At 40.4% G+C, this 26,600-nt stretch overlaps 1 protein-coding gene across 2 annotated transcripts in view; it reads right to left on the bottom strand.

Annotated features, from left to right (window-relative positions):
- DCDC1 (doublecortin domain containing 1) overlaps positions 1 to 26,600 on the bottom strand; it is a 1,503,674-nt gene that overhangs the window by 230,912 nt on the left and 1,246,162 nt on the right. For both annotated transcript variants that reach the window (XM_085648291.1, XM_085648292.1), the window contains 2 exons: positions 8,622 to 8,736; positions 8 to 178 (listed from right to left, as the gene is read on the bottom strand). In XM_085648291.1, coding sequence (XP_085504417.1) covers positions 8 to 178; positions 8,622 to 8,736 — 286 coding nt within the window. The remainder of the gene's footprint in view (positions 1 to 7; positions 179 to 8,621; positions 8,737 to 26,600) is intronic.

The raw sequence follows: 26,600 nt of genomic DNA, 5'->3' as shown, positions 1-26,600 counted from the left end.
TACTTACTGGCTGGGTAATCTCCTCGGTTCCTGTAACTGAGGCAGTGCAAATGGCTGCCTGATTTGCTGCTGTGATTTCCCAGTCCAGCACTGTGCTATAGAAAGCACCCATTGCTTTGATTTGTTCCACATAATCCCATTTCTGATTGGCATGGCCATTGAGGCAGTCTTTGAATTTCTGAAAGAGTATACAGAAACAATAATATTTTCTTCCTACCATGTTGAATAGTCTCAAAAAATAAAGAACAGTCTTATTTGTACAATCAAGTATAACAATTCACAAACATTCAAATACTGGATTTCTGGTGGTCAAGTGATGCTGGAGGCACGTTTTCTCCTGAGAGTTTGGTAAGAAATTGAAAAACTTTGAACTGGAGGCATACTTAGCCATGAGGCAACACAAAATACTGGTGCTGGTTCGTGAAACATTATTTGCACTGAATATAGGAACGCAAAAAATGTAGAAAAACGCATGACTCTCATATGCAGCATTCCCCTGAAAGAAGACACAGCAACAATGTGAAGCAGCCTACTGCTGTATTAAAGGAGGGCTATTCTATTTGAAAAAAACAGCTAAAGCATTAATAGTGGAGACCATTACAGACTCGAAGGGAAGCTGGGCTATAGCTAAGGTGAAGATGTTTGGTAAAATGTATCCCATGGCAGGGTTTTATGGCCCAAACCTAGATGACCCTACTCCACTACAGGCCCTATACAGTCAGCGACTGGATACCACATAGCCCATAATTCCAGGTGGGGATTTCAACTTGTTACTAGATCATAAAGAAGATAGGTTTTCTCCTAGCAAAATTTCTAATGTAGCTAAAATGAGGATGTGGTTGAAAAGATATATAGTGGATCTGGGGTTGGTGGACGTTTGGAAAAACAAAGGGAATAAGGGAAATAGGTTTACTAATAAAAATGAAAACTATGGCCATGCTTCCAGAATAGAATTTTTTGGTAGCTATAGGTCTAAGTAATAATGTTAAAAAAGTGGAACATGTACCAGCCCACTTGTCTGATCATTCAGCAGTTTCTATGACATTACAGACAGGGAATCCCCAGGTAACTTCTAGATGGACGCTAGATCGTACCCTTCTTCTAGAACAACAGGCTGTGGACAAGTTGAGAATAGAGACAGAGGAATATTTCTCAATAAATAGAAGTGCAGCCCCCATTCAGATAGTCGGGGATGCATATGAGGCAGTAATTACGAGTACTTTGTCTAGCTTGGCCTACTTCAAGAATTGTAACACCAGGAATATAATCAACCAGCCAGAACCTGAAATCCAAGAGTTATTTGGACATTAAAGGGTGAGGATTCTCACCAAGAACAAGAGAAAATGGAAGAAGGTATGAAAGAGAAGAATGACCTCGTAAACATCTTAGAGGCCAGAGTTAGAAGTAAATGGGAAGCTAATAAGCTGTCGAATTATGAATACAGAGAATGTAGTGGAAAACTTTAGCCTGGAAGCTGAAGACTGAACAAAATAGAAACAAGATCTTGGCTATTCGAAGGGGGGATCAAGCTAATGTTATTATGGATGATCTAGAGTTTGAGGGAGCCTTTATTAACTTGTTCAAAATTTATACTCAGTATATGTACAGTCATCAGAAGAACAAATTGATTGTTACTTAAAGAAATCAGATACCCCAATGTTACAAAATGAATGCAGAGAGGAGCTTAATTCTGGAATAACTATAGAAGAAGTGATGGAGGTGATAAGGAAGCTAAAGAAAGGGAAGGCAGCAGGTCCAGATGCGCTCCCCAATGAGTTTTATATGACCCTAAAGGAAGTTCTAGCCCCCATTTTAACTAAGGTGTTGAACACAGTTATTTTTAGAGATACAGGTTTTACCAAATTCTTGGACTGAGGCCACTATCAGTATAATATTGAAGCCAGGGTAGGACCCGAAGTGCTGCGAATCATACAGATCTATATCAGTATCAAACAGTGACTATATAAAATATATACCCAGATACTGGCTAGATGACTTGGTAAAGTGATAGGCCATCTGGTACACGGGGACCAGAAAGGGTTTATTAGAGGAAGACAATTGTATGAATTGAGCCAAGAACTAATTGGAGCAATAGACGTGGCCACGCAAGAAAACAATTCCCTTTCGGTGCTTACTTTTGACGCAGCTAAAGCATTTTGACCGGTTCAATTGGTTCTTTTTGCACAAAGCTATTAATTATTATGGGCAAGGAGAAAAATTCTCAAAGGTGGTGAGCAGTCTGTATACAAGCCCTACTGCTAAGATTCTGGCAAACGGAAACCTTACAAAGGAGATAAGCATTTAAAAGAGGTTTTCATCAGGGATGCCCACTTTCACTGTTGCTCTTTAATTTATATATAGAACCCCTAGCTAACGTAATTAGAGCTTCTTAAGAGCTTATTCCCTTCCAGTTCCCAAGGGAGTCACAATAAAGTAGCACTATATGCAGATGACCTAATGATTTTTAGAAGTGATTTACTAATGTCACTACCAAAGATTATTGACATTTTGGAAAGATTTGGGGAAGTTTCAGGGTATCAAATTAATCATTTAAAAAAAGAAATTATGGAGTGGAACTCCCCAAACCCTAATCCCAAGTCAAGAGAAAGGATAAGATACCTAGGGGCATTGGTGACAGAAAACTCGATTAATTAGCTCAGAAATGTTAATATGAAGATGGCAGAGACGAGGAAGCTATTAAAAGTATGGGTTGGTTTACCATTATCTTTCATGGGGAGATCTAACGTGATAAAGATGTCAATGCTACCCAAATTCACCTACATCTTTAACACCATACCCCTAGAATTCAAATCGGTCTGGCTCAAAAGCTACAGGGGGAATTGGTCAGCTTCATTTGGGCCGCCAGGGGGTGAGAATAGCATGGAAAAATTTGAGAAGGAATAAAGAAAATGGAGGGAATGCATACCCAGACCTCCTGATATACTGTTGGGCATTTCAGTTAAAAAATGTTAGGTTGTTACTTAAGGAACACTCCTCTTACGTATTATACCACGAAGCAATGACTGAAGGAAGTTTCTTTCTCTATAAGTTTGGACATCCTAAATACTTATAAAAAGTCAGGCTGAAGACGCTATTTTCAGCTTTTAAATTGTTTTACCAAATCAGGAGAATTTTAAGGATCCCATATTACAGCACCTATGCCCCAATCTGGGAATCTCCAGGAACTCCAGCATGCATCAGAGGCAAACTATTAACTCCCCTGAAAGAGGCAGGAATACTGAAGTGGGAATACTTGTTGTTAAGAATCAGAGGTAATCTGTCTAAATTTAAATACTATCAACTGACAAGTTGGGTGAAGGACTTGGGGAAAGACAGGGTGGGAAACTTTGAATTAGAGGCAGAACTACAAAGAGGCCCATTAAAGAAAGAAGAGTCCAAGTGGTACTGGTATATATGATTCATGCTGGAGAGGAGAACTTCACACTGCCCACTGAGCTCTGGGGAAGAGACCTGCTGACGTAATACTTATGGCAAGTATCTATGGCTACATTATGGTATACAATAAAGTCGGCACCTCTCAGAAAAAAATCAACTCTTCACATTACATGGAGCATATTGGACTCCGAAAAAGCTTACGAAGATCAACAGTCAGGTGGTGAAGGTCCATCTGAAACATGGAGAAGAAAGAGCAAACAACATCCACATGTTTTGGCAGTGTCTCCAACTCCAGCTGTTCTGGTCCAATGTGGGTAAGGTCATACATGAAGTCATTGGTCAGGATATTGAGGTAAGCATAGAGCTGATTATCTTTGGGGTTGTTAGTAGAAATACTGGAGAAGCCATGTTACCACACTTAAAAAATAGACAAAAAAGATTACTAATTGTATTAATTTGACCAGCTAGGCAAGAGATATGTATAAAATGGATACATGGTAGCCCCCCAACACTGCATGAATGGTTATTATCAGTGTAGAGGATCAATCAGTTGGATTGTAGTATAGGGCAAAGTACGAGAGCTGGCTTCTGGTACATATGGAACTGGAATAGAACCAAGGAATTACATTCTTAATTTAGAGGTTCAAGAGGGATGGGAAGTCCAATGATTATGTACCATGGCAATAAGGCATAATCCAGGGGATTTGCTGTGGATGCTCCACAAGCAAATCTTCCCGCTGGAATTGGAATTAGAAAGATGGGCCCTCATGAGAAGGTGGATTCACCTCTACTCTAATTGAGAGTTGGGGGAAAGACCTAGTTGGTAAAGTTTCGAAAGAGGGAACCTGCGATCTTCTTACCAATTTATTGCACAATGAGGACAAAAAAAACCAACAAAGAAACGTAAAGCAGCCTACACAAATCCGGGAAACCATAAGTAAGCAATTCTCAAAAAAGATTGAAAAAAATATTTTAGAAGGTTATGGGAGGACATTGTCCTTTCAAGGACCTGTGTAGGAAACAAGTCTATACACTTTCAATGTAGGAGGGGCTGACATTTGAGAGTGACGAGTAACATAGAACTAGAGGTATAAATCTCTGCACTCTAAAAGTTTTCCAGATCCATGGCTGAATAGTTCATTTTTTCTTTGGTATCTGGGACTTGCAGTCCTGATTTTATAAAAAGATCAAAAGAACCACAAATCTAAGTGTATGAAGAATGAATTGTATGAGCTACTTATGCACGGAGCTGGGAAGCATGAGGGCCAGGGTACTGCAGTACTGATATAGTGATACCATTTTGCGACTAGCTAGAGAAAACAACAAGACATCATATCAAAAATAAAACAATTTACCTACTCCTCATATGTTTCCCTGTCAGTTCACTGTGGGATTATCAGTTTGGGTGTTGTTAGGAAAGCAAAGCAATTAATAGCTGTTACATAAGTGAAAGCCACTCCAGGGAAAGAACAAAATCGTGCTAGACTACAAGGTCCGTTTTTAAGTGATGCAAGAGTTGACCAGAAAAAGCTAACTTATAAGAACCATAACTTTGGAAAACACACTACAGCAAACAAAATGCAGCTTCCTGCCACATTCTGTTAGAGGAGGGTGAAGAGAAGAAAAGGTTGTGTATATTGCTTGGTCTACACTCATACTCATAAAGTAGTGACAAGCCACACTGATATGGTTATTAAGATGGTCAAACTGTTCTCCTACAAATTTGGATTAATGCTGTTCTGAGCACTGATTTTGAAAGTTGCACACTATATCTGCCCTTATTTGAGGGTGGTAATACATTTTTGCACAGACAAAATACAAACCAGATTTACCAATGGACCTGAATTGCGGCTGCAGTGCAGTGTCACAAGAGAGCCATACTGCCCTTAGAGTCCTTTCGAGGCATGGTAAGATTGTGACTTTACAAAACAGCTTGCTATGCACAATGTTTTTATGGGTTTTTGCTTTAGGAGTATGCAAAGCCCAATATATCAGATTTGAATGGAATTAACTGCTTCTACTCAGTGGTCTGTTACAGTCACCATCCTGTTTAACCACAGAAAACTAATCAAGGTTTTTTTCTTCATTGCCCAAAGTGTGGATGCTATTGTGTACTCCAACAATTAGGTGTCAGCTTCATTAGTGCTCTCACAGTAATCCTCTCTGTTGTGAAGGAAGTCATTTTGTGTGGACCCCCATTACAGTAAACGCCCCTATCTGGTAAGGGCAACAGAGAGAGGTTGCTTATTCAGCTTAAGGCAAATGCGTCTATATTTCTTCAAGCACATGGGGTTGAGAGTCTTACATTGCTCTTTTAGTGCACCCTTCCAAAGTGACAAGAATGACTGAAGGAAATTCTTCAGTCAGTCTATACAGAACATCCCCATACACCCAGAAGAGTTATTTATTGCTCCCCCTTAAAGTAACCCTAACAAGTTCTATTGGATAAAATGGTGTTCGTCACTAAAACTGTGTCCCTCACTCCTCTCCCTTCTTCTTTGTATTATCCCCTGTTTGAACAATGGCCTGATGATACCTGAGGCCACCAGGCACAGATAGCATGGTGACACTACTCCTATTAGGCTCTGTTGAACAGAAGTCTGTGTGCATGAAATATCCAGCTTCTTCAGGCCTTCCTAGAAGATACCAGAAGTCACTTGGCTGATGGAAGATGCAGGGAGCTTCATGAGCCTGAGCTTTCAGAGGGAAGGGTCTGGTTTACAGGTCTAATTGCCTTGAATATGCCATAGTTAAGAGGCAGGCATCCAGTGTCAGCTTATTTTCAGTGTTGATGGCTTGAGCTTACCCAGTAACCAGGTGTCTGATCTGTGTGTTTGGAAAGTCAGGTGTATTTACCCTTATAGTAAGGGATGTCTAATGGCTGTTCTTTCGAACTGGAGCGTGCCCACTTCTTTATGGACCTCTCCTAGCAAAATTGGTCTACTGTAGTGATAACCACTACTAGGACAACATAATCAAATGATTCAGATATACTGACAAGATTTCCATGGTCTGGGGGTGACCAGCAGAGCAACTTGCATTGTTTCACAATAAGGTAGATATCAGCACCTAAGCCCCATTTTTACAAGCATCTTTAGCCAATAAATTTTTTTCTGGATCTTCATCAAAAACGAAAACGTGGCCAATACAAATAGCTGTAGTACTACATGCACATGCCAGAGTGTTGAGAGACAGTTTACCTTCTGGACAAATACTATTCGTCTGAATTGCAATATGCAGCGAGTTTACGATAAACATCTAATGAAACATATGCTCAAGAGAAGATGCATATCCCACAAGAAAGTATTCTAATTAACAGAAGGAGACATGGTCAAAAATTACTTGTTTGCATAACTATATTTGGAATAAAGGCAATGAAATAACAGGGATCATACAAACAAGTTGACATGCAGTTGTCACCTCCGAATTGGAATGGCTAGAGTTTGCTTCCAACAGAGAATGGCTATAAATAGAGTTGTATAGAGCTACATATGCATAAAAGATACCCTACTCACTCTGCGGGTAACTGTAATTAAAATGACATCTCTGCTGTGGTGCTTTTGTAGCATGTGAAATCTTTTGTGGAAATTCATTTATCCACAAGATAATCAAATTCCTGAATGACTTGTTAAAGTGCAGTGTATAAAGCTTAGCCGTTAGGATCCTCTGTCTATTCAATATGTTCTATATGCGTATGGCAATCCAAGTAATAAAAACATGAATAAAGCAAAAAAAAAGTCAAGGTGAGATGCAAAACATGAACTGCTCCACAGGTGATCCACTTTGATCCCACCAAACACTTCTCTGAACAGATCATATGGACAATCGTTGCCACCACATAATTTACATAAGGGGCAGGTACATTGAAATGAAAACTCTGGTACAAAAAGCCAGCTTCTGCTACAGAACTATCAGATCTTTAACACTGGGAGGACCATTCGGTATAGACCAGTATTACTGTGCGTGGCATGGTGGTCCAGGAAAACAATATATGGGAAATTAACAATTCCAACCCCATCAGGGACATTGATTTGTAAATTTTTCAACAACAACCCTCTTACTTGGTGGCTAACTATGAAAAAGTGAACTGGTCTGTCTTGCTTCCATTAGATAATAGACCTGATGTTATTTTTAGACCATGACGGGACCAGCCGTCCATAACCGACTGGATTATAATTTTGAGTATGTAATGTTCTAAAATGATGCCCTGGGCAATAGTGATTTTGTATAGATCTTACATCAAATTAAAGAAATTGCATAAAAGTTTTGGCTTAGTTTTGTCTCACGATTTTCTTTCCTCAATACCTCTGTTTATTTCTGCCAGTACGAATAAGTGTTTTGATAGTTGACAGAGCACGTCTTAATTTAATTGCCTTGTGAAGTAGCAATGATTCCAATCCTGTAGAAGGCAGAAAATGGGTTTCCATATTAAACTGTATGTATTCATTTTATATAAAATACACCTGCTGGCCATTAAAAAAAGTAATATTTAAAATGTAGATGCTTTGCTAAATGGTTTCAAATACCTTCTGTTTGCCTTTATTGATAGGGCTGGAGAAATCTAATTCAGAGACTTGAAGGGTCAATTTAGCTGTAAAATGTATAGTGTATTCATGTACATAACAGAAGAAAGTTTACTTTTCGGTAATAAAAGAAATGTTTGAAACAATGGCCAAAGTGCTCTAATGCGTTATTGTGAAAACCCCCTTTTGCAAACCAAGCAGAGAGGACCAGAGAGGTAAAGCGAGAGAAGGGAGACCGGAAGGAGACACATGCAGAGCCAAATCAATTCTGTTGTTCAATGAGACTGATAGATGGCGATAGATAGATTGATGGGTGCAATCCACATCAGTTTCTACTAACCAATGATGATTTGAAGCCCACAAGGGGTCAAACACACACTATGCAGCCATTATGACAGCTGCAGCAGACCAGAACCCCACTGTAATCAATCTTGAAGTGACAAAACCCATCAACAAAAAGAAAATTACTCTATAATGAAAATAAAAGTATGGTGCGTGGTTATGGTCGAGAAGTTACTATGTGGTTGCATGGAATACTTTTTTTTTTTTAAACATGGCACAATAAAAGTATTGCTCCTTCAAATATTTCATCTTGGATGGAAATTCATTTAAAAAGATGGCAAAATACGCATCACATTATGGAAGAAATTTGCAGAAGGTATTGGAGGATGATAAATCAAGTCCACGACCATAAACTCTCACCTGTAGAATGATGGGACGTCCGGAAATTTCAGCTGAACCGACTGCCGCTCCAGAATAGACTGTTGGCATTGACACAGCAAGCACGAGGCTTGGATTGCTCGCTAGATGAAATGTCCTAAAGGGAGAAAAGCATACTTTTTGTCACCTTATGTATTTACGATCATTTTGAAGCAGTGCGTACTTTTAACTAATTGTTGCATGTTACTATTTCTGAAACTATTTAAAAATTATTGTCATAAGCACTTTTTAAACCATAGCTCATATTCAGGTTTTTTTTTAAATATGAAAGTTATCTAATTAATAAAGTAAAAAAATTTACTGGCAAAGCCATTAGGTATAGCCTTAGCAAGCTGATCCGCTAGATAAGTTTCCATTTTTTAAAAATTACATTTGTATGCCCAAAAAATAAAAGCAAAGACTAAATAAGAAACATTCTACCATTTAAACATGGTGGCCATATTCTTGCTATGAAATGTAAAATAAAAAATACAACTATTGCATATAATTTTAGAATAACAGCATAGGTGTTCTCTAGGATGCAGACATACTTAGGCTACTTCAAACTAAACAGAGGTTCCATGAAACCCTTTTTAGTTTAATGAACATCACAGGCAAAAATACTGGTGCAAAAAAAAGGTAAAGTAACCTAAGGATATAGCTAAACACAAAAAGATGACAAAAAAATTTAAAAGTTTACAAAATATAAACAAAAAAGTGATTGCAAAGTAAAGTATTGGACAACCAGGCCTGGGCCTTGTATCTTTAACTCTTTCCTCCTTTCTTTCCCTTCTTCCTTCCTTTCTTTCTTTCTTTGTCCTTCTTGCTTGTGTTCTTTCCTTCTTTCTTTGCTTTTTTCATTCTTTTCTTCTTTGCAGAGAGATCAAACAAAATGGTTGACGATCACTAGATCCTACAACATCATATGAAGGATATGACAGAGTAGTACACACAGAGTGGAGACCAGACACATGCGGAGTTCACTGGGGCTCATTACTATCTGTGCTTCTTTTACTACTTGTCTTTATCCTTTCATTCTTTCCTTTTCTTTCCCTTTTCCTTCTTTTTTCCTGCTTTCATTCTACCTTACTTAATTGAATTATTTATATCTGTTTCTCTACTTTCTTGCTGTTTTGCCTTCTTTCTTTCCTCCTTTAATTTACTTTCTTTCCTTGAATTTTCGTGCTGTCTTACTTATTTTCTTTCCTTACTTCTTTGTATTTTCCTCTCTTCACTTCTTTCGTTCTTGCATTTTTAATTGCTTTCTCGCTTGTCCATTTTCTTTCTTTTTTTCTCTTTCTTTCTTTCTTTTACAACCTGCCTTCCTTTCTTTCCTTCCATTTTCATTCTTTCATCCTTTCTTTCCTTTAATCCTTCTTTCTTTCTTTCTCTTTCTTTCTTTCTTTCATTCTTTCTTTCTTTCGTTTTTCCTGCTTTCTTGATTGTCATGCTCTCTTTTTTCCTCCTTTCATATTCTTTGTTTCTTGCCTTTTTTCTTTCTTGCTCTTTCCTTATTTTTTCTTTCCTCCCTTCATTGTTTTTTTCTCCATTATTTGTTTCTTTATTTACCTCTATCTTGCTTTCTTTCTCCTGCCTACTTTTCCTATTTGCCTTCATTCTTTCCTTCTTTCCTGCCTTTTTGCCTTCTTTTTTCTTCTCTCTTGCTTTTGTTCTCTCGTTTCTTGCTTTCATGCTGTCTTGTCTTATTTTTTCTCTCTTTTCATTTATTTTCTTTCTTTCTTTTTCTCCTTCCTTCTGTTTTTACTTTCCTTCTTTCAAGCTTTCTACTTTTCCTTCTCTCTTGCCTTTTGTGTTTTCTTCCTTCCTCCTTTCCATTTTCTTTTTCTTTGTTTCTTTTCTTTTTTTCTTTCTTTGTTTCTTTCTATTTTTCTTTTCTTTTCCTTTTTTTCTTTCTTTCTTTCTTGCTTTCCTACTCGCTTGCCCTTTTCCCTTTGTTCCTGCCTTCTTTTCATTTATCTATTTTCTTTCTTATTTTCTTGCCATCGTTCTTTCTAGTTCTCTTTGTTTCCTTTTTCCTTTCCTTTCTTCATTCCTTCTTGTTTGCTTCTCTTTCTCTTTTTTCTTCTTTCTTTCTGTACATCCTTTTTCCTTCCCTTTGTTTCGCCCTTCCCTTCACCTCCCTTCTTTGTTTATCTCTTTCCTTCTTTCTTGCTTTCTTGCTTTCTTTATCTCTTGTCTCTTTTCTTTCCTTTCACTATTTATTTTCTTTTTCTTTCATTCTATCTTATTTTCTTTTTTCTTTCCTTCCTTTTTCATTCTTTGCTTCTTTCTGTTTTTTTGCTCTTTATTTCCTAGATGTTTCATGTTCCCTACTTTTTTTGCTGTCTACCCTTCTTTCTTTTCTCCTGTCATTATCTCTTTTTCTTGCCTTTTTTCTTTATTTGTGTCTTGGTTTGTTTGTTTCTATCTTTCCTTTCTTCATTATTTCTTGTCTTGTTTTCTTTCTTTCATCTTTCCTCCTTTCCTTTCCTGTTTGTTTATCTTTCCTTCTTTCTTTTTGTTTTATTTTTTATTCTTTATTTCTTGTCTTCTTTTTGTTTCTTTGTTTGTTTGTTTATTTGTTTGTTTGTTTGTTTCTTTCTTTCTTTTCTTCATTCCTTCATTCCTTCTTTCTTTATTGCTTTGTTTTGCTTTTCCTTTATTATTTCTTTCTTTCTTTCTTTCTTTCTTTCTTTCTTTCTTTCTTTCTTTCTTTCTTTCTTTCTTTCTTTCCTTCTTTCTTTCTTTCTTCCATTCTCTCCTTCGTCTTTTCCTTTCCTCTTTACTTTCCTCTAGCATTCCTGTCTTGCTTGCATTACTTTCCTACATTTATTTAATTCTTTCTTTTTTTCCTTCTTGCTTTCGATATTTCGTTATTTCTTTGCTTTTTAATCTTACCTTCTTTGCAGAGTGATCAAGCAGAATGGTTGATGATCACCAGATCCTACAAATTCATATGAAGGATATGACAGAGTAGTGCACACAGCTTTCAAATGAAATTGCTTATTGTTTTCTAGCCGATGCCAGGAGATCGGCATAGGTACATTTGAATGAAACTGGAGACCAGTCACATGTAGCTTTCCCCAGGGCTCTTTACTATTCCTGCTCCCATTTAATGATTTATTTTACCCTTTAATCCCAATCATGGACCTCTAATACTTCGAGATTCAGATGTACGCTGTTGGCTCACATATTTTCCAATGGCTTGAGAGAGATTCAGATTTTCAAATCAATATGATTAGGTATATGGATCACGTATTTTTATGGATGAGGAAAGCTTCATGTGTCTGAACCCCTTTCCCCCTTCACATATGGCCATATACATTTGTACAAGCTCCAAGCCCTACATGTAAAGCAAAAGAATCAGTGAATCCTCATTTGACACAAATCAGTCTTTTGCTCCTCAAATGTACATGGTCATAAACACAGCCCATATGCTAAGATGTGTCCACTTCTTCGGACATGATGAACACACAACAGCAGTAGTACTATCACGATTGGTTTACTGGAGTACAGGAATGGCCCGTGCAGGTAAGAGCGGTGGAGCCGGGTGGGGGAGATTTCGACAGACAATAACGAGGGAAATGTATTATTTATTTAATTTTCCCTCCTGGTCGTTTGACGAATCCACCTCCACCCCCCCCCCCCCCAACCTGGCCCCACCGCTCCTACCTGCAGGGGCCGCTGCAGCTGGAGAACCTTTATACTGTGTTACAAACATCACAAATGCAAAAACTTTGAATATTCTGAATCAGGCTACCAGATTGTGCTTAAACCTAAAGAGAGAATAGCACATCGTGCACAGTGTGTTATCCTTCCACATGTTCCCAGTACAGAAAATTACGCACTTCAAATTTCTATGTACAATGCACAAGGCCCCATCTATTTGCAAAGGATAGTCTCATGGTACAAAACCAAACAGGTCTTGACCAAACTACCAGTCTAACTACCCCAAGTTCATGAACAATCAGAAAAGGCCTTAGCAATCCCATATAATATTGTCACCCCTTACAGTTACAGTTGACTGCCAACCTCTGAGTGTTATGGTATTACTATTAGTGTCGACCTGAAATGTTATATATGAATTGACATAACTATAAAATAACCAGGCAAACCATAGGTTTTCTTTTTAACTAAACCGCATATAGATTGGTATTTGCTGATTGGGTAGCTCCCTATTTGTGGGCTGTAGGCTGAAGTTTGAATTTGAACAGGCAGTTGTCTTATCAGGATCCATCCCAAGGTTGTGGGATGATGTAGTTATATTTGTAACAGCCATGTTTTAACTGTCTTCTAAAGTGTATATGCTCCTGGATGCTTTGAATGTTGGTTGGTAGTGAGTTCCAGAGCTTGGTGGCTTGTACTGAGAAAGTGGTGTATCCTATGGATTTCTTATGGCAAGGGGTTATAATGATAAGTGGTGCTAGGCTGGAGTACAGGGTCCTGTTTGTTTTTTTGCTAAAATTCAGCTTGTAGGTATAGCGGTCCTTTTTATTGGGAGAATCTGTGGAAAATGCACAGTGATATATTTTGGTCATGATGAATGCTGGAGCAACAAGACACAGGATGTTGGCATAATCAAGCTTGGAGATTACGAGTGTAGCTTATAGTTCCTGTGGGAAGATGAGACACAATGTTTGCATTGTGTCGTTGTCAACAGGGGTGTGAACAATTTGCATAATTTACAGTTGCTTAAATACAGGAAATTACTGCAAAATTACGCATAACTACACATATTTAGGTGAAATGCATCTTGCACTCAAAAAATTTCCCAAACCGTCTGCTTGGGTAAAACTCATCTCCAAAATGTAAATTTGATTTCTGGTTGTTCAGTCAAAAAACTACCGCTCACATTTGGATTTGTAGTTTCATGCTTAAAAAGTGCCCAAATGATCAGCTTCAGTAAAAACTGTAACTGACATGTTAGTTGACTGCCTGCATTAAAGAAACTGCTGCTCCCTTTAAAAACACTGAAGCTGTTGTTTGGATTTGTTATTTTGTGCTTAAAAATTTCCCAAGCAGTCCGCTCGAGTAATAAATCTACCTGCAATGTTTTTTGACTACTTACATTAAAGAAATTGCTGCTTATGGTTCAAAACACTGCGACGCATGCTAAAACATTACCTAACCTGTGCATCATAATTTCTTTCTGAATGGAAGTCTCATTACCCAACATGGCATAAAGGCATTTTCTCAGTAGGTTTGTGCAAATTTCATTGTGCAAAATTACCAAAATTACACCAATTACCAAGGGTAATTAAAATTCTTCCCAGGCCAAGATATTAACATGGGATTAGGGATAGGTCTGAATTGATGGTTATCCCTAGATTTCTGATTTCTTTTGATGTTGTTGGAAGGACCTCAATATCCTTGGGCCATATGGTGCTCGGCTTGTATTTTTGCCATTGTTCACATGTCTTTGTGGTGTTGATTGTTAGATGGTTATTCATCATCCATGTGTTTATGGTTCAAAGGCAGTCATCAGGTTTTGAGTTGTAGAGATATTCTGGGCCATCCATTTTTAGTGTGATTTGAATGTCATCTTCATAGTTGTAACAGGTGGGGTTGAATCAGGCTTAATAAAGGGGCTAGGTAGAGTAAAAAGGGATATGAAAGACCCTTGATGGATGCCACAGTGTTTGTTGTGAGGCACTGATGTGAAAGCTGGTAAGTAAACTACAATTTGTCTTTGACAAGATATGAAATCCATTTTAGAGCATGTTCACATACTCTAAGATGATGAAGCCTTTATAGTAGCATGTGGTTGTGGTGAACAGTGTCATATGCAGCTGATAAATCCAGAAGTAATAGGCGAGCCACACAATTCTTGTCTAATGTTAGTTTTAGATCCTCCCAAATAGATGTGGTGGCTGCTGTGTGCATGTTGCTGATCTGATGCCGTGCTGTTGGTCTGACTTTAACTAATTTTTTTCCTTAAAATGTGAATGTCCATTAAACATTGCTCCTTCAAAAGAAAATTCTAAGAATGGTCAATTTGATATGGGCTTTAGGTTGCTAGGTTTGATGAATCAAGGTTTTTCTTTTTCCAGAGGGGTCTAAGATTTGAGATTTTCAGCTCGGGTGAAAATAAACTTAGTTCCAGGGACTTATTGGGTAAACATTTAGCTATATTCCCTGCACAAGTTGTGGAAAGGATATCTTTAAAGGTTTTTGTAGGTGCTGGGTCTGAAAGTGAAACTGATGGTCTGATGGTGATGATAATGATGATAAAATCATCTTCTGAGAGGGTATTCAAAGTATACAGTGATGAAAGACTGCTTTTGTCTATTTTTATATTACATGAGTCATGTGTTGGTGTGGTGTTATCCATCTTCTCCTTAGGGTAATATTCTATTTTTTTAGATGAATTCAGTGGAGATGTTGTCAGAGAAGTCTCAGGATTGTGATGTTGCCATGTTTTGGGCCTTTTAATTGCAGAATTCTGCTACATTCTTGTGGAGTTCTTTAAAAAGGCAGTCGGCTCAGTTATGCATGTTGAGTAGTGTTTCCTTTTTGTGATTATGTAGGCTCTGTTATAGTGGTGTAGTGTGCCTTTGTCAGTTTCAGTCCTTGATTTTTTCCACTTTTGTAGTAATTTGAGTGATGTTGTCATTCTTTTGATGTTGCTTTTAATCCATATGGTGTTCTTTTTATGGTCAACTCTGGATGTAATCTTTACTGGTACCTGTTTGTCCAGTGCATTGGAGATCCAGTTGTAGGAAGTATGTATGTATTTTGGTTGCATGTTTCTTGGGGTTCTATCAAGATGGGAGCTGAGTTTAAATGTGGGTGCATGTTTATTGGGATTCTTTCAAGATGAGAGTTGAGTTTGTGGATGCCTAGGGACTCATTTATGAAAAGTGATGCATTGCTGCGAGAAAGCAGCGATGGGTCACTTTTCATTGCTCCCTCCTTGCGACACCAATGATGCGTCATATTTACAGTATTACGTATCACGTCGCAAGGAGTTACAGATACGTCAGTATTTCTGATGTATCTGTAGGCATAAAAATGGCGCATTGCTGGAGTGTGTCACAAAAGAGATGCAACTAACTCCAGCAATGGGTCATTACACATGGTCAAGTCCCATGAGGCAGGTGTAAGATATTGACGCATTTGCGTCCTAGAAGTGGCGCAGTGAAATCTCATATATTTCACTGCATCACTTCTACGACCCTTTCTTGCGTCAGAATGCCACCCCTGCATACATTATACCTGGACAGTGGCAGCTCGCTGAGGGAGTGCTGAGGGAGTGCTGCGGGGCGGCGGGACGGGGCGGGCTGGGGCAGGATTGGGGGATAGTGGACTAATTACTGGAGTAATTAAATAATTAAAACTATTTACCTTGAGCTCGCTGCATTGCCGAGTTGGCGATGCAGCGAGAACAAGGTAAATAGTTTTATTTATTTAAATTAAATAACTTTACTCCTGTCCGTCGTATGTCCGAGTCCACTACCCCCTGCCCAACCCCTCCCCGCCACACGCCACCCCACTGCCCTGCAGCACTCCCTCGGTGAGATGCCACTGTACCTGGTGCAGGTATAATGTGGCGCAGAGGTTTACAAATTGGCGCATCTACCTAGATGCGTCGCTTTGTAAATATGACACAACATAGTGCATTTTTTACACTGCTGGTGCTTCACAAAAAAGTGACGCACCAGCAGCGTAAATGTGACGCAAGGCCTCATAAATAAGGCCTCTATTTTTTTTATCATTGTCTGTATGAGTGTATGTTGCTGGTGTTTTTTCTGTGTCTTTGAAGTGTTGTCATTGATAGGTGTGTTGATAATGAAGCTGATGAAGTTGTGGTCTCTTTAGCTTACACGGGAGTTGTCTTAATGGTGGCTTGTCAAATGCGTGCAAATATGACATCTAGTGTGTATCCAGTAAAGTAAGTTAGTCCAGAAATAATTTATTGGAGGTTGAATGCTTCAAGATTTTTCTTGTCAAACCATATGTTCAGGTCTCTTGGAATGTATAGGTTTGGGTGCTCCAGATGAGTCTTGATGATTGTATCTAGACAGACATCTCTAAAGTAAGCACGGTTGGGTGGTGGTTGATATTAAGAGAGAGAATAAGTGTTAGCAGCTGGAGCTGAGTGGCATCTTATCTGCAAGGATTTGCAGCTGTCCATGGTTTGCTTTTCAATTCATATAATTTTTTGTGATGTTTTTTATGGATGACTGACAAGCCTCATCCAATTTTCACAGTATGATTTTTGTTAATGTGAAAAACTGGCGGGATGGCTTCATAACATGTGTGGTCAAAGTCTTCACTGGGCCATGTTTCTGCAAAGAAGCTTAGGACTGGAGTGATTTCTGGATCTTGAATTGAACTCTAAGCACTGTAGTTGTTTAGCTTCTTTTCTTTTTATGTCACAGTTTGTTAAGACTGTGTGATGTATTATGGGAGAAGGAACAGGGGCAAATGGGCATTTTGGTGTGGGTAGTCTGGTTGCAGATTATGGTGGAAGAAATGTTGTTTGGTTAGAGAATTCAAACGTTTGGGATGTGTGTGTGGGAGGACTTTTTGTGGAGGGTAGTGGTGTTGTAATTGCTGTGTTGTGTGATAATTTGAATTAGGTATGGGCGGTTTTGTGGGGCAGTATGATCAGTGAACATAGTGATCATATGCTTGCACTGTCCATTGGTTTTTAGTTTCCTTCTGGCAAGTGCCATTGTGTTTGTCAGTTAATGCGTTGTGGTTTAGATGTTACGTTTTTTGCTGTTGAAGAGGTTATAATAATGATAGGGGTAGTTTGCCAGTAGTTATGGTCTCTCAGTGAAAGTATCTGAGGGGTATGTGCCTATTGTATGTAGCATTTAGGAAGTAGTAACAGATAAAGATGTTGCAAATCAGTGGTTGCTTAACTGAAGTTCTTATGGTGGAGATGCAGTGTTTCTGGTTAATAGACATGTTCCAAGCCTTAACAGCCCCAAACAGACAGCACCCTTGATCTGTCACCCTTTGTCAGGGTGTCCGGGCTGAACACCAATAGCGCTAGTGATCATATGATGTAGGCTAATTGGAAACATAGCCCTATGAATGAATAAGAACTCTAGTACAGGGAATCACACTCTAAAGCCTAAATCCTGAAAGCCTATAGAACCCTAGCCATAGAAAGCAATAGAAAACCGAGCCCTAAAACCAACAGGATGCCTACCCCTTGCAACCAACAGGAGGCCAAGCTCTAAGTCCTCAACCAATAGGAACACAAGCCCTATGGATCAACAGGAGGTTAGCCCTAAACTTTAGAGCCAATAGAAACCCTAGCCTTCAGAACAATAAGAAACCAAGCACTATTCACTCAACCAATAGAAACGCAAGCCCTGTGGAACAATAGGTGACCAAGTCCTAAATTTGCCAAGCAGCAGGAAAACTTGTTTAGTAGATTAGGTGACCTAAAAAGTTAAGGTGCAAGGGGAGGAGGAAGTGCTGTTCAGGTGACTCTGGGCCCAGGCTCAATCACTTAGCCTACAACTTTTGTGCACAGAGAGGGAAAGGAGCAGCTCACAATTTCCTTGGGTCAAGACTGATCAAATTCACACTTTCAGTTCTTGTTTAACAATGCAGGTAATTCCCAATTTAAAGCCACTACAAACACAACCACACACTGTAAAATCCTTCTCTTACCAATGTGTGCTAAGCAAACTCTCAACAAAATTGAGCACGCATGAAACAGATGAGGCACCCTCAACACATTTATGGATATTGGGTGAACATGTTTCCCTTTTTGGGGGGAGGGGGGGAGAATTTTGTCTTTTGCCACTGTGATACACTTTTAATTTAATTTTCTTATTGCAGGCTACTTATGACAAAGCAAATACCTACTTTCCGTCTTTTTTATATAGGTTTTTATCACTTTTATGAAATACTAAATAATGAATTTAACTTAAAGCAAACAAAAAAGCCACTATGTCTGGCCATAATCTGGTATGGCAAGGACATTACATGCACAGGCAGGGCTATAAATAGACCAGAATTAATTAGACTGCGATCCTGGAATCAGTGGTGATGCCAGAATGGGTGTGTGTTTCAAATAGTTACATTCTAAAGAGGCCTCTACCTAACATGCATACATCCTGCAAACAGATGGAAAGCTGCTATTCTGTACATAACTGGGCATCAGGTCACTTTTTTTGTTTGGGCTATAAACATCTTGATATGATTGTGTGAGCTTTAGTCACTACTTTTCTAAAATATTTGAGGAAACAAATTTACAAAGTACAGGCTTTAGAGGGCCATTTGCCTCATATCTTTGTGCTCTTTGCTGATTTGTCAGTCAGCTTTCTAGGGACTGCCTGTTTTACAATGCAATGGTTTATCTGCTCACCACAGAGTTGATCTATCAATGTTAATAAAATGTTTGTTTCAACTAAAATGTCCCCCTATGGATTTTCGTTTTGCACATAGGGATGATCTAACCCTATGATGTGCGTCCAGATAATCTCTATATATTAAAAACAAGAGTTACTATCTCTCAAGATTTTGCGAATTATATTTTGGGGTCAGGCCATCCCTATCTGCACAGGAAAAAAAACATTGCATCTTAACATTGCCTCATCGTCTTCCTGCCTGCCTTCACTCTACTGTTTCATTTGTGTATGTTGGTATTTAGCTGCAAGTCTGTGTTTTGCTTGGTGTATTTGATTATAATAATATCTTTCAGTGACATAACAATGATGGATTGCAATAATTTGTCTAAAATTCTAGGAAGCAGCTAGCTGACATTACTGTTAGCGATCACACAAGCCTTGTGGGAGAACATGGAAAGCATGGATGGGTAAACAGGATATGCCACATAATAGGAGATTTGGCTGTAGGGTCATCTAGAAGCTATATAAGACAAGGCAATGGAAGTGGACGTCAAGAACTAGAGCACTAACCACTCTTAGGAAAACCACTTCGGGGGCAATCCAAGCAGCAAGAGTGTTTGCATTAGCTACCTGGCAATGTTTGGTTGTGTTTTATGACTTCCTGCCCTGTCTAGTTATGCACCGTATTCCAATTCCCTCACTTTTATTCTTTTCTTCCTTTTTCCATCCCCTCATGTTAGCAGGGTTTAGGGAAAGTTCTTGTTTTTTTGCTTGCTTGTACAGTCTAATTTAAGTTCTGTCACTTCTTCATGTCCTGGGGTTCCACACCTGTATCCTCGTTGGTGTGGAACTCATTACTGATCCATCTGCTTAGGAGTTTGGAAAGCAATGAAAAATGATAATTTTATTGTTTAAAGTTATCTGTGTATATATTCACCTGAATGTCATGTGTTTATCCGTATAAAAGACCAAAATTCATGCTGAGTCTGCCGAATTCCTTGGTGTTCCAAAGTAGCAGATGAGTGGAATTTGTGTCTCTCTTTTCCTTTCTCTATCCACCCCACGATTTGCCCAAAACCATACCCTTGACAGAGTGCATTCAAGTGTCCACTTCGGTACTCTGGCAGGGCAAAAACCCCTGCATACGGCAACAATAACATCTGCTTTCACAAACCTTTCAGACACCTCTGCTTGTTAAAACTCCTACTTGCACACATCTCGTGCATATTGAAAACCAGATCTGATGGTTGAGTCTTCTCCTACATCGCACCTAAAGCATGAAGCCTCCTCTTCACTTGAATTCTACAAGAAGCTGAAGACCTAGCTTTTTGAGGCGCCCCACTAAGCCCTAGGTATAGCTAGGCTCACAACTGCTGTGTGCCAGGATACCTTCTTAGGTGTCAGTGAGCTTTACAAATGTGCATTGCATAACATAACATAACATAGGGCCCAAATCTTTTCCGATTCCTGGGACACCCAGGTCCATCTTTTATGTGGATTGTTTCAAGGTTGTGTACCAGTCCAAATTCTTCCTCTATGTTTCCATATCTGGCATTTATCATTAACCCATTTTCTCCATTGGGTACCATCAATATTTAAGTGTAGAGGATCAATCTATAATCTGTGAAATGTATCTCTCCATTTAGACCTAATATAGCCATTGTGAGTTTAGTATTGACCACAGCAGACTCTGTCTGTACTCCTACCTGAAATTATCTGATAGGGTGGTCTTTCCACAAACGTTTTTCCTTCAGCCTCCTATTTTTCTGAATTTGTTTTTGCTGGCCTTAGAACTCTGTGAACTTTACCACTGCTAACCAGTGATAAAGTGTTAGTGATCAATCCCTAAAACAAGGTAAAATTGGCTTAGACCTGATTGACATATGTAATTTACTTATAAGTCCCTAGTAAAGTGCTATGCCATATTCCTGTGGCCTGTAAATTAAATGCTACTAATGGGCCTGCAGCACTTATTGTGCCATCCACTAAGGTACCCCTTTAAACCATTTTCCAGGTCTGCCACAGCAGCCTGTATGCAGTTTAAAACTGCTTGCTCAACTTGGCAAAATAAACCCATTACCAAGCTTTCAACTCCCCTTTTATACCATATAAGTCACCCCTAAGGCCCTAGGCAGCCCAAAGGGAAGGGTGCACTATTATTAAAAGTATAGGTATGTACTTTTAAGTTTTACATGTCGTGGTATAGAAACACCCAAAAATTCATTAATAACTTCTGTGAGGCCTATCTCTCCCATAGGATGCCATTGGGTTGACTTATTACAGTTAATAAGTGCTAACTTTTGATTGTAGGTGGGAACTTTATGTTTGGTGTCTGAGAAACTGTAACTTAAAATCCTCTTTAATGGTAAAGTCAGAAACTAAGTCTCAATCCTGCCCTATTTAGTGCCTGAAGGCTGTTTCTGTTTCACATGGCTGGGTGTAGTTGGCAGCTGGTCTTTGTATATTCCTCCCAAACAGCCACACGATAGAGGGATTAGGTGTGCCTGTATGGGCCATCACTGGCAAGATGGGTGGGCAGAGCTGGGCACAGCCCCACTTGCAAATCAATAGGCTCTGTCCTGTCGTCATACAAAGAACTTCACACTAGTCCATTGTGCCTGCAGACAGGCTGAAGAGAGGCCAGGAGGCCAGAAATTCCAAGCACTTCAAAGGGAATCTCTAGTTCTCTGCAGCTCCAGGATTGGTTGGATTCACAGTGCACAAAGAGAGAATCCCTTACCTTTCCTTCCTGCTCCTCATCACCCCCAGGATCGGTGCGGGAGAGGAGCATCTGTTTGGAGTGCCCAGCAGCCGGCATCATTTATTGTGAGTGCCGTACCATTAATTAATGTTGCCTGCCACCACTAGATAAACACAATTATTGGATTAAAACATGAGCAAGTCTGCAAACTGTGTCATATTATCTGGTATTTCTCCTTTTAGTGGGGTGCAAAACTTTAGCTGAATATTGGCAAATAGTTCTCTACCATCTATTTCTGCTGTGATTGACTCTGAACAGTTGGTATTTATGCTCTGCATGCCTACATCACTGAATCTCCATAGAATTTATCATTGTCTGTTTTAGACAAATCTCTTGCATTATGATCTCTCAACATGGAAAAAAGCATTTGGCTTTAACGAGCCTTCAAAAAGCAGAAACGAAAAGTGATAGACCTTCTGGCTTCAGGACTAACTGGATCCAGCCTTTAATGAAAAACTCCAAGTTGGGATTCAGAGCCTGATTGGGAATGACTATTAATCTAATGTTGTTCCTTTAGGACCATCCTTCTAGAATCCTCAGCTCTCTGGGGCAGGTATCATGAGTTTTTTTGGAAGAGTTGAATACTTTGTTTGAGATGCTTCTTCTCAGCCATCCCTTCCTTTAATCCTTATTCAGCCATTTCAAATCTATCTAACATTTTCCAGTACACTGCAATTTAAGGGACATTTTTATGGTGTTTATTTTGTGTTAAAGCACCGTCCTTGAGTTAATACAGAACAAACCTCCCTGAGATTGAACTCGGTGCTGCAGTATTCTGGTGCACAGTATAAGGCTTGAATGTTGGGTCACTTGCTGTATGCAAAAAAACGTTTAGAAAAATAGGGCCTCATCAACAAGGAAATGACAGAGCGCCGCTGCAAGATATTTTGCTGCGCCAAGTTGTGTCATTTTAAAACCACGGGGATGCGCCATATTTACAGCCATACGAAGCATCCCTGTGCTCTCCCATGCACATCACTAACACTGTAGCCGTGCATCAAAACAGACACCCTTGCACCATGGTGCAAGGGCAAAAACAACAGTTGATGGACAGAATGCAGAACAATGTCATACATTCACCCCAGTACAGAGATCTGGGCCTAAATCCATAGTTTTTTTGCTCACCATGCCATTCCAGTTTGAACCCAGCCATATGCAAATCAGTCTTGACCCTGTGCCTCATGGGAACAGTCCGGCCCTAACTGCCAAGCCAGGTCCTTGTGGACTGGAACTAAGCATCCTAGGACTGGTTTCACCCCTCTTCAGCCAGGATAGCTTGATTCCAGTGGCACGGAGAGCACGGGACTCACGTCTGAGCATACCCGTCCCACTCGAGGTGACAAATGCAAAAACAACAGTTGATGGACAGAATGCAGAACAATGTCATACATTCACCTCAGTACAGAGATCTGGGCCTAAATCCATTGTTTTTTTGCTCACCATGCCATTCCAGTTTGAACCCAGCCATATACAAATCAGTCTTAACCCTGTGCCTCATGGGAACAGTCCAGCCCGAACTGCCAAGCCAGGTCCTCCCTGGACTGGAACCAAGCATCCTAGGACCGGTTTCGGGGTTTCACCCCTCTTCAGCCAGGATAGCTTGATTCCAGTGGCACGGAGAGCACTGGACTCACGTCTGAGCATACCCGTCCCACTCGGGGTGACAAATGCAAAAACAACAGTTGATGGACAGAATGCAGAACAATGTCATACATTCACCCCAGTACAGATATCTGGGCCTAAATCCATTGTTTTTTTGCTCACCATGCCATTCCAGTTTGAACCCAGCCATATGCAAATCAGTCTTGACCCTGTGCCTCATGGGAACAGTCCAGCCCGAACTGCCAAGCCAGGTCCTCCCTGGACTGGAACCAAGCATCCTAGGACCGATTTCAGAGTTTCACCCCTCTTCAGCCAGGATAGCTTGATTCCAGTGGCACGGAGAGCACGGGACTCACGTCTGAGCATACCCGTCCCACTCTGGGTGACAAATGCAAAAACAACAGTTGATGGACAGAATGCAGAACAATGTCATACATTCACCCAGTACAGAGATCTGAGCTTAAATCCATCGTTTTTTTGCTCACCATGCCATTCCAGTTTGAACCCAGCCATATGCAAATCAGTCTTGACCCTGTGCCTCATGGGAACAGTCCAGCCCGAACTGCCTAGCCAGGTCCTCCCCGGACTGGAACCAAGCGTCCTAGGACCGTTTTCGGGGTTTCACCCCTCTTCAGCCAGAATAGCTTTATTCCAGTGGCACGGAGAGCACGGGACTCACGTCTGAGCATACCCATCCCACTCGGGGAGACAAATGCAAAAACAACAGCTGATGGACAGAATGCAGAACAATGTCATACATTCACCCCAGTACAGAGATCTGGTCCTAAATCCATTGTTTTTTTGCTCACCATGCCACTCCAGTTTGAACCCAGCCATATGCAAATCAGTCTTGACCCTGTGCCTCATGGGAACAGTCCAGCCCGAACTGCCAAGCCAGGTCCTCCCTGGACTGGAACCAAGCATCCTAGGACCGGTTTCTGGGTTTCACCCCTCTTCAGCCAGGATAGCTTGATTCCAGTGGCACGGAGAGCACAGGACTCACGTCTGAGCATACCCGTCCCACTTGGGGTGACAAATGCAAAAACAACAGTTGATGGACAGAATGCAGAATGCAGAACAATGTCATACATGCACCCCAGTACAGAGATTATCCTCCTATCTCTTGATTTGCTCAAACGCTCCGTCCATCATCCCCTTTGATATCGCTATGTTCGCCCTAAGTTGGCAGGGTATGCCCAGACGTGGGTCCCTTGCTCACTTTGCCACTGGATTCAAGATAGCCTGGCTGATGATTGTTATGAACCCGAAACCGGTCCCAGGATGCTTGTTTCCGGTCCAGGGAAGACATGGCTTGGCAGTTCGGGCTGGACTGTTCCCATGAGGCACAGGGTCAGACTGATTTGCATATGGCCATGTCTGAACTGGGGTGGTGGAGTGAGCTAAAGAATGATGATGGATTAAACCCAGATCAGTTGACTGGGGGTGAGTGTTTGATTTGCTCAAACGCTCCGTCCATCATCCCCTTTGGTATCGCCATGGTGCAAGGGTGCCTACGTTGCATGAATGATTGCTGTTGTGCAGTAAGTGACACCTTCCTGCACAAAAACAATCTGATGGTGTTTTCCTCTTTCTATGTGTGCTGCAGGATGCAGCACACTTAGAAAGAGAAAAAAAGAGGAGAAATAAAAGTATTTCTCCTAATTGCGCCACTCCTACGCCTCCCCTGAGGAGGCATAGGATTCTCACGCATACCCAGGTTTACGAAACGTTGTAAATATGGGAATGCGACAGAAATCATGGGTGCTGAGTGAGAACACTCACATCACCACCCATGGCATGTCCCTTTCACGCAAAGTAATGATTGAAAAAGAGCCATATTTTCAAGGCCATGAAAAGTCATGCAGGGTGGCTTTGGTTGGCTTGTAAATATGGGCCAGAACACTGCACCGCCGGTGCGTCAAAAATAATGATGAGGCACAAGGGGCTTGTAAATAAGCCCAACATTTTTCTAGACTGTATGTGTGGCATTGTTTTGCTCCACACACCCTGACAATGAAGGTGAGAAATAGGGCCCAGTTGAGGGTCAAACAATGAAGCAGCAGGCACTGCATGAAGTGCAAACCCTAGGGAGATTTAAAGGATAGCCACACTACCAGTGAAGTGGTGACATTTGTAATGCCCCTGCGCAAAACTACAATGACTAGGTGCGAAAATGCTAGAATGTTGGACTGCTGCCAGTCCTGTAGCATAAACGTCTCCAGTCCACCTTCCTTATGCAAGCTTCCAGCCCGTCCAGAGAGGTAAGGGGAACAGCTGAACAAGCCCAGCCCATCAGCAGTTCTGGTTGGGTTATTGTTCCTCATGCCCAATCTCACTGTTGGGAGCACTTACAAGTTTCAAAACAGTTTATACGTCAAAGAATAACACAATAAAAATCCCACTCCCATTTATAAAAATAGAGCATATTTTAATGAACAAGATTAGTCAATACCAGCAAAACATCCAATAAGGGTAACTAGCAATATGAATGAAATTTTAGTGCTAAAAAGTGCAAACTGCCAATCGCAGGCAACTGGTCATACAAAACTGGGACAAAAGGTAAGGTTTAAAGCCAACCTCGATGGACTCCAGGTTGGATACAAGGCCCAAGCAGGTCCCGATCAAAGAGTTAACATGTGACTTAGAAGATTTTTGAGAACGTAGAGTCCTCAGCAGGGCATGGCAGTAAGCTGGTTCCAGAAACAAGGTCTTCAACAATGGTTTTGGCAGAGAACAAGGTCTCAGTGAAGTCGGCAATGAAGGTGGGAAAAGCACTGCATGGGAAAAGTCTGGAGTTCGCCTCCAGGAAGCTGTAAACGTCGATCGGAGGCTGCTCGGCATCTGGTCCAGTGAAGATTTCTTCCGTTGGACATAGTCTATTTTCTGGAAGTCATATTCCTTCAGTAGGGCAAGACTGCAGACTGCAGCTAGTAGGGTTCGACATCATTGGATCTTAGTCAACATTTGACCTCCTGAATCAAATTTGCTGCTATGGTTAAGCTACAGAGAAGTCAGGCCAACCAGCGATGCATCCTCAGTGGATCAGATTGACAGGTTAGTGCCGGTCTTCTGTTGGGTCTCCAAGTAAAAATCCATTGAAAAAGTTTTTAAGTCCCAGTTTTCAGGGTTAGGTAGGATGAGTACACTCTGACACTTATCTAAGGGCCATATGACCTTAGGAACACCACTTTGAGTTCAGGTCTCACTCTAGTAGAAGCCACCAGCTTCAGTTAGAACTGTTGAGCTGGTCTCTTCATGAAAGTGGGCTTCATGCAGCTTTTGAGTCCCTGTAACTTAAGAGGA

Source organism: Triturus cristatus, chromosome 3_2 (assembly GCF_964204655.1).
Source record: "Triturus cristatus chromosome 3_2, aTriCri1.1, whole genome shotgun sequence".
Lineage (NCBI taxonomy): Eukaryota > Metazoa > Chordata > Amphibia > Caudata > Salamandridae > Triturus > Triturus cristatus.
Note: the sequence above shows the minus strand (reverse complement) of the source record. Positions and strands in the feature narration are given on the sequence as shown.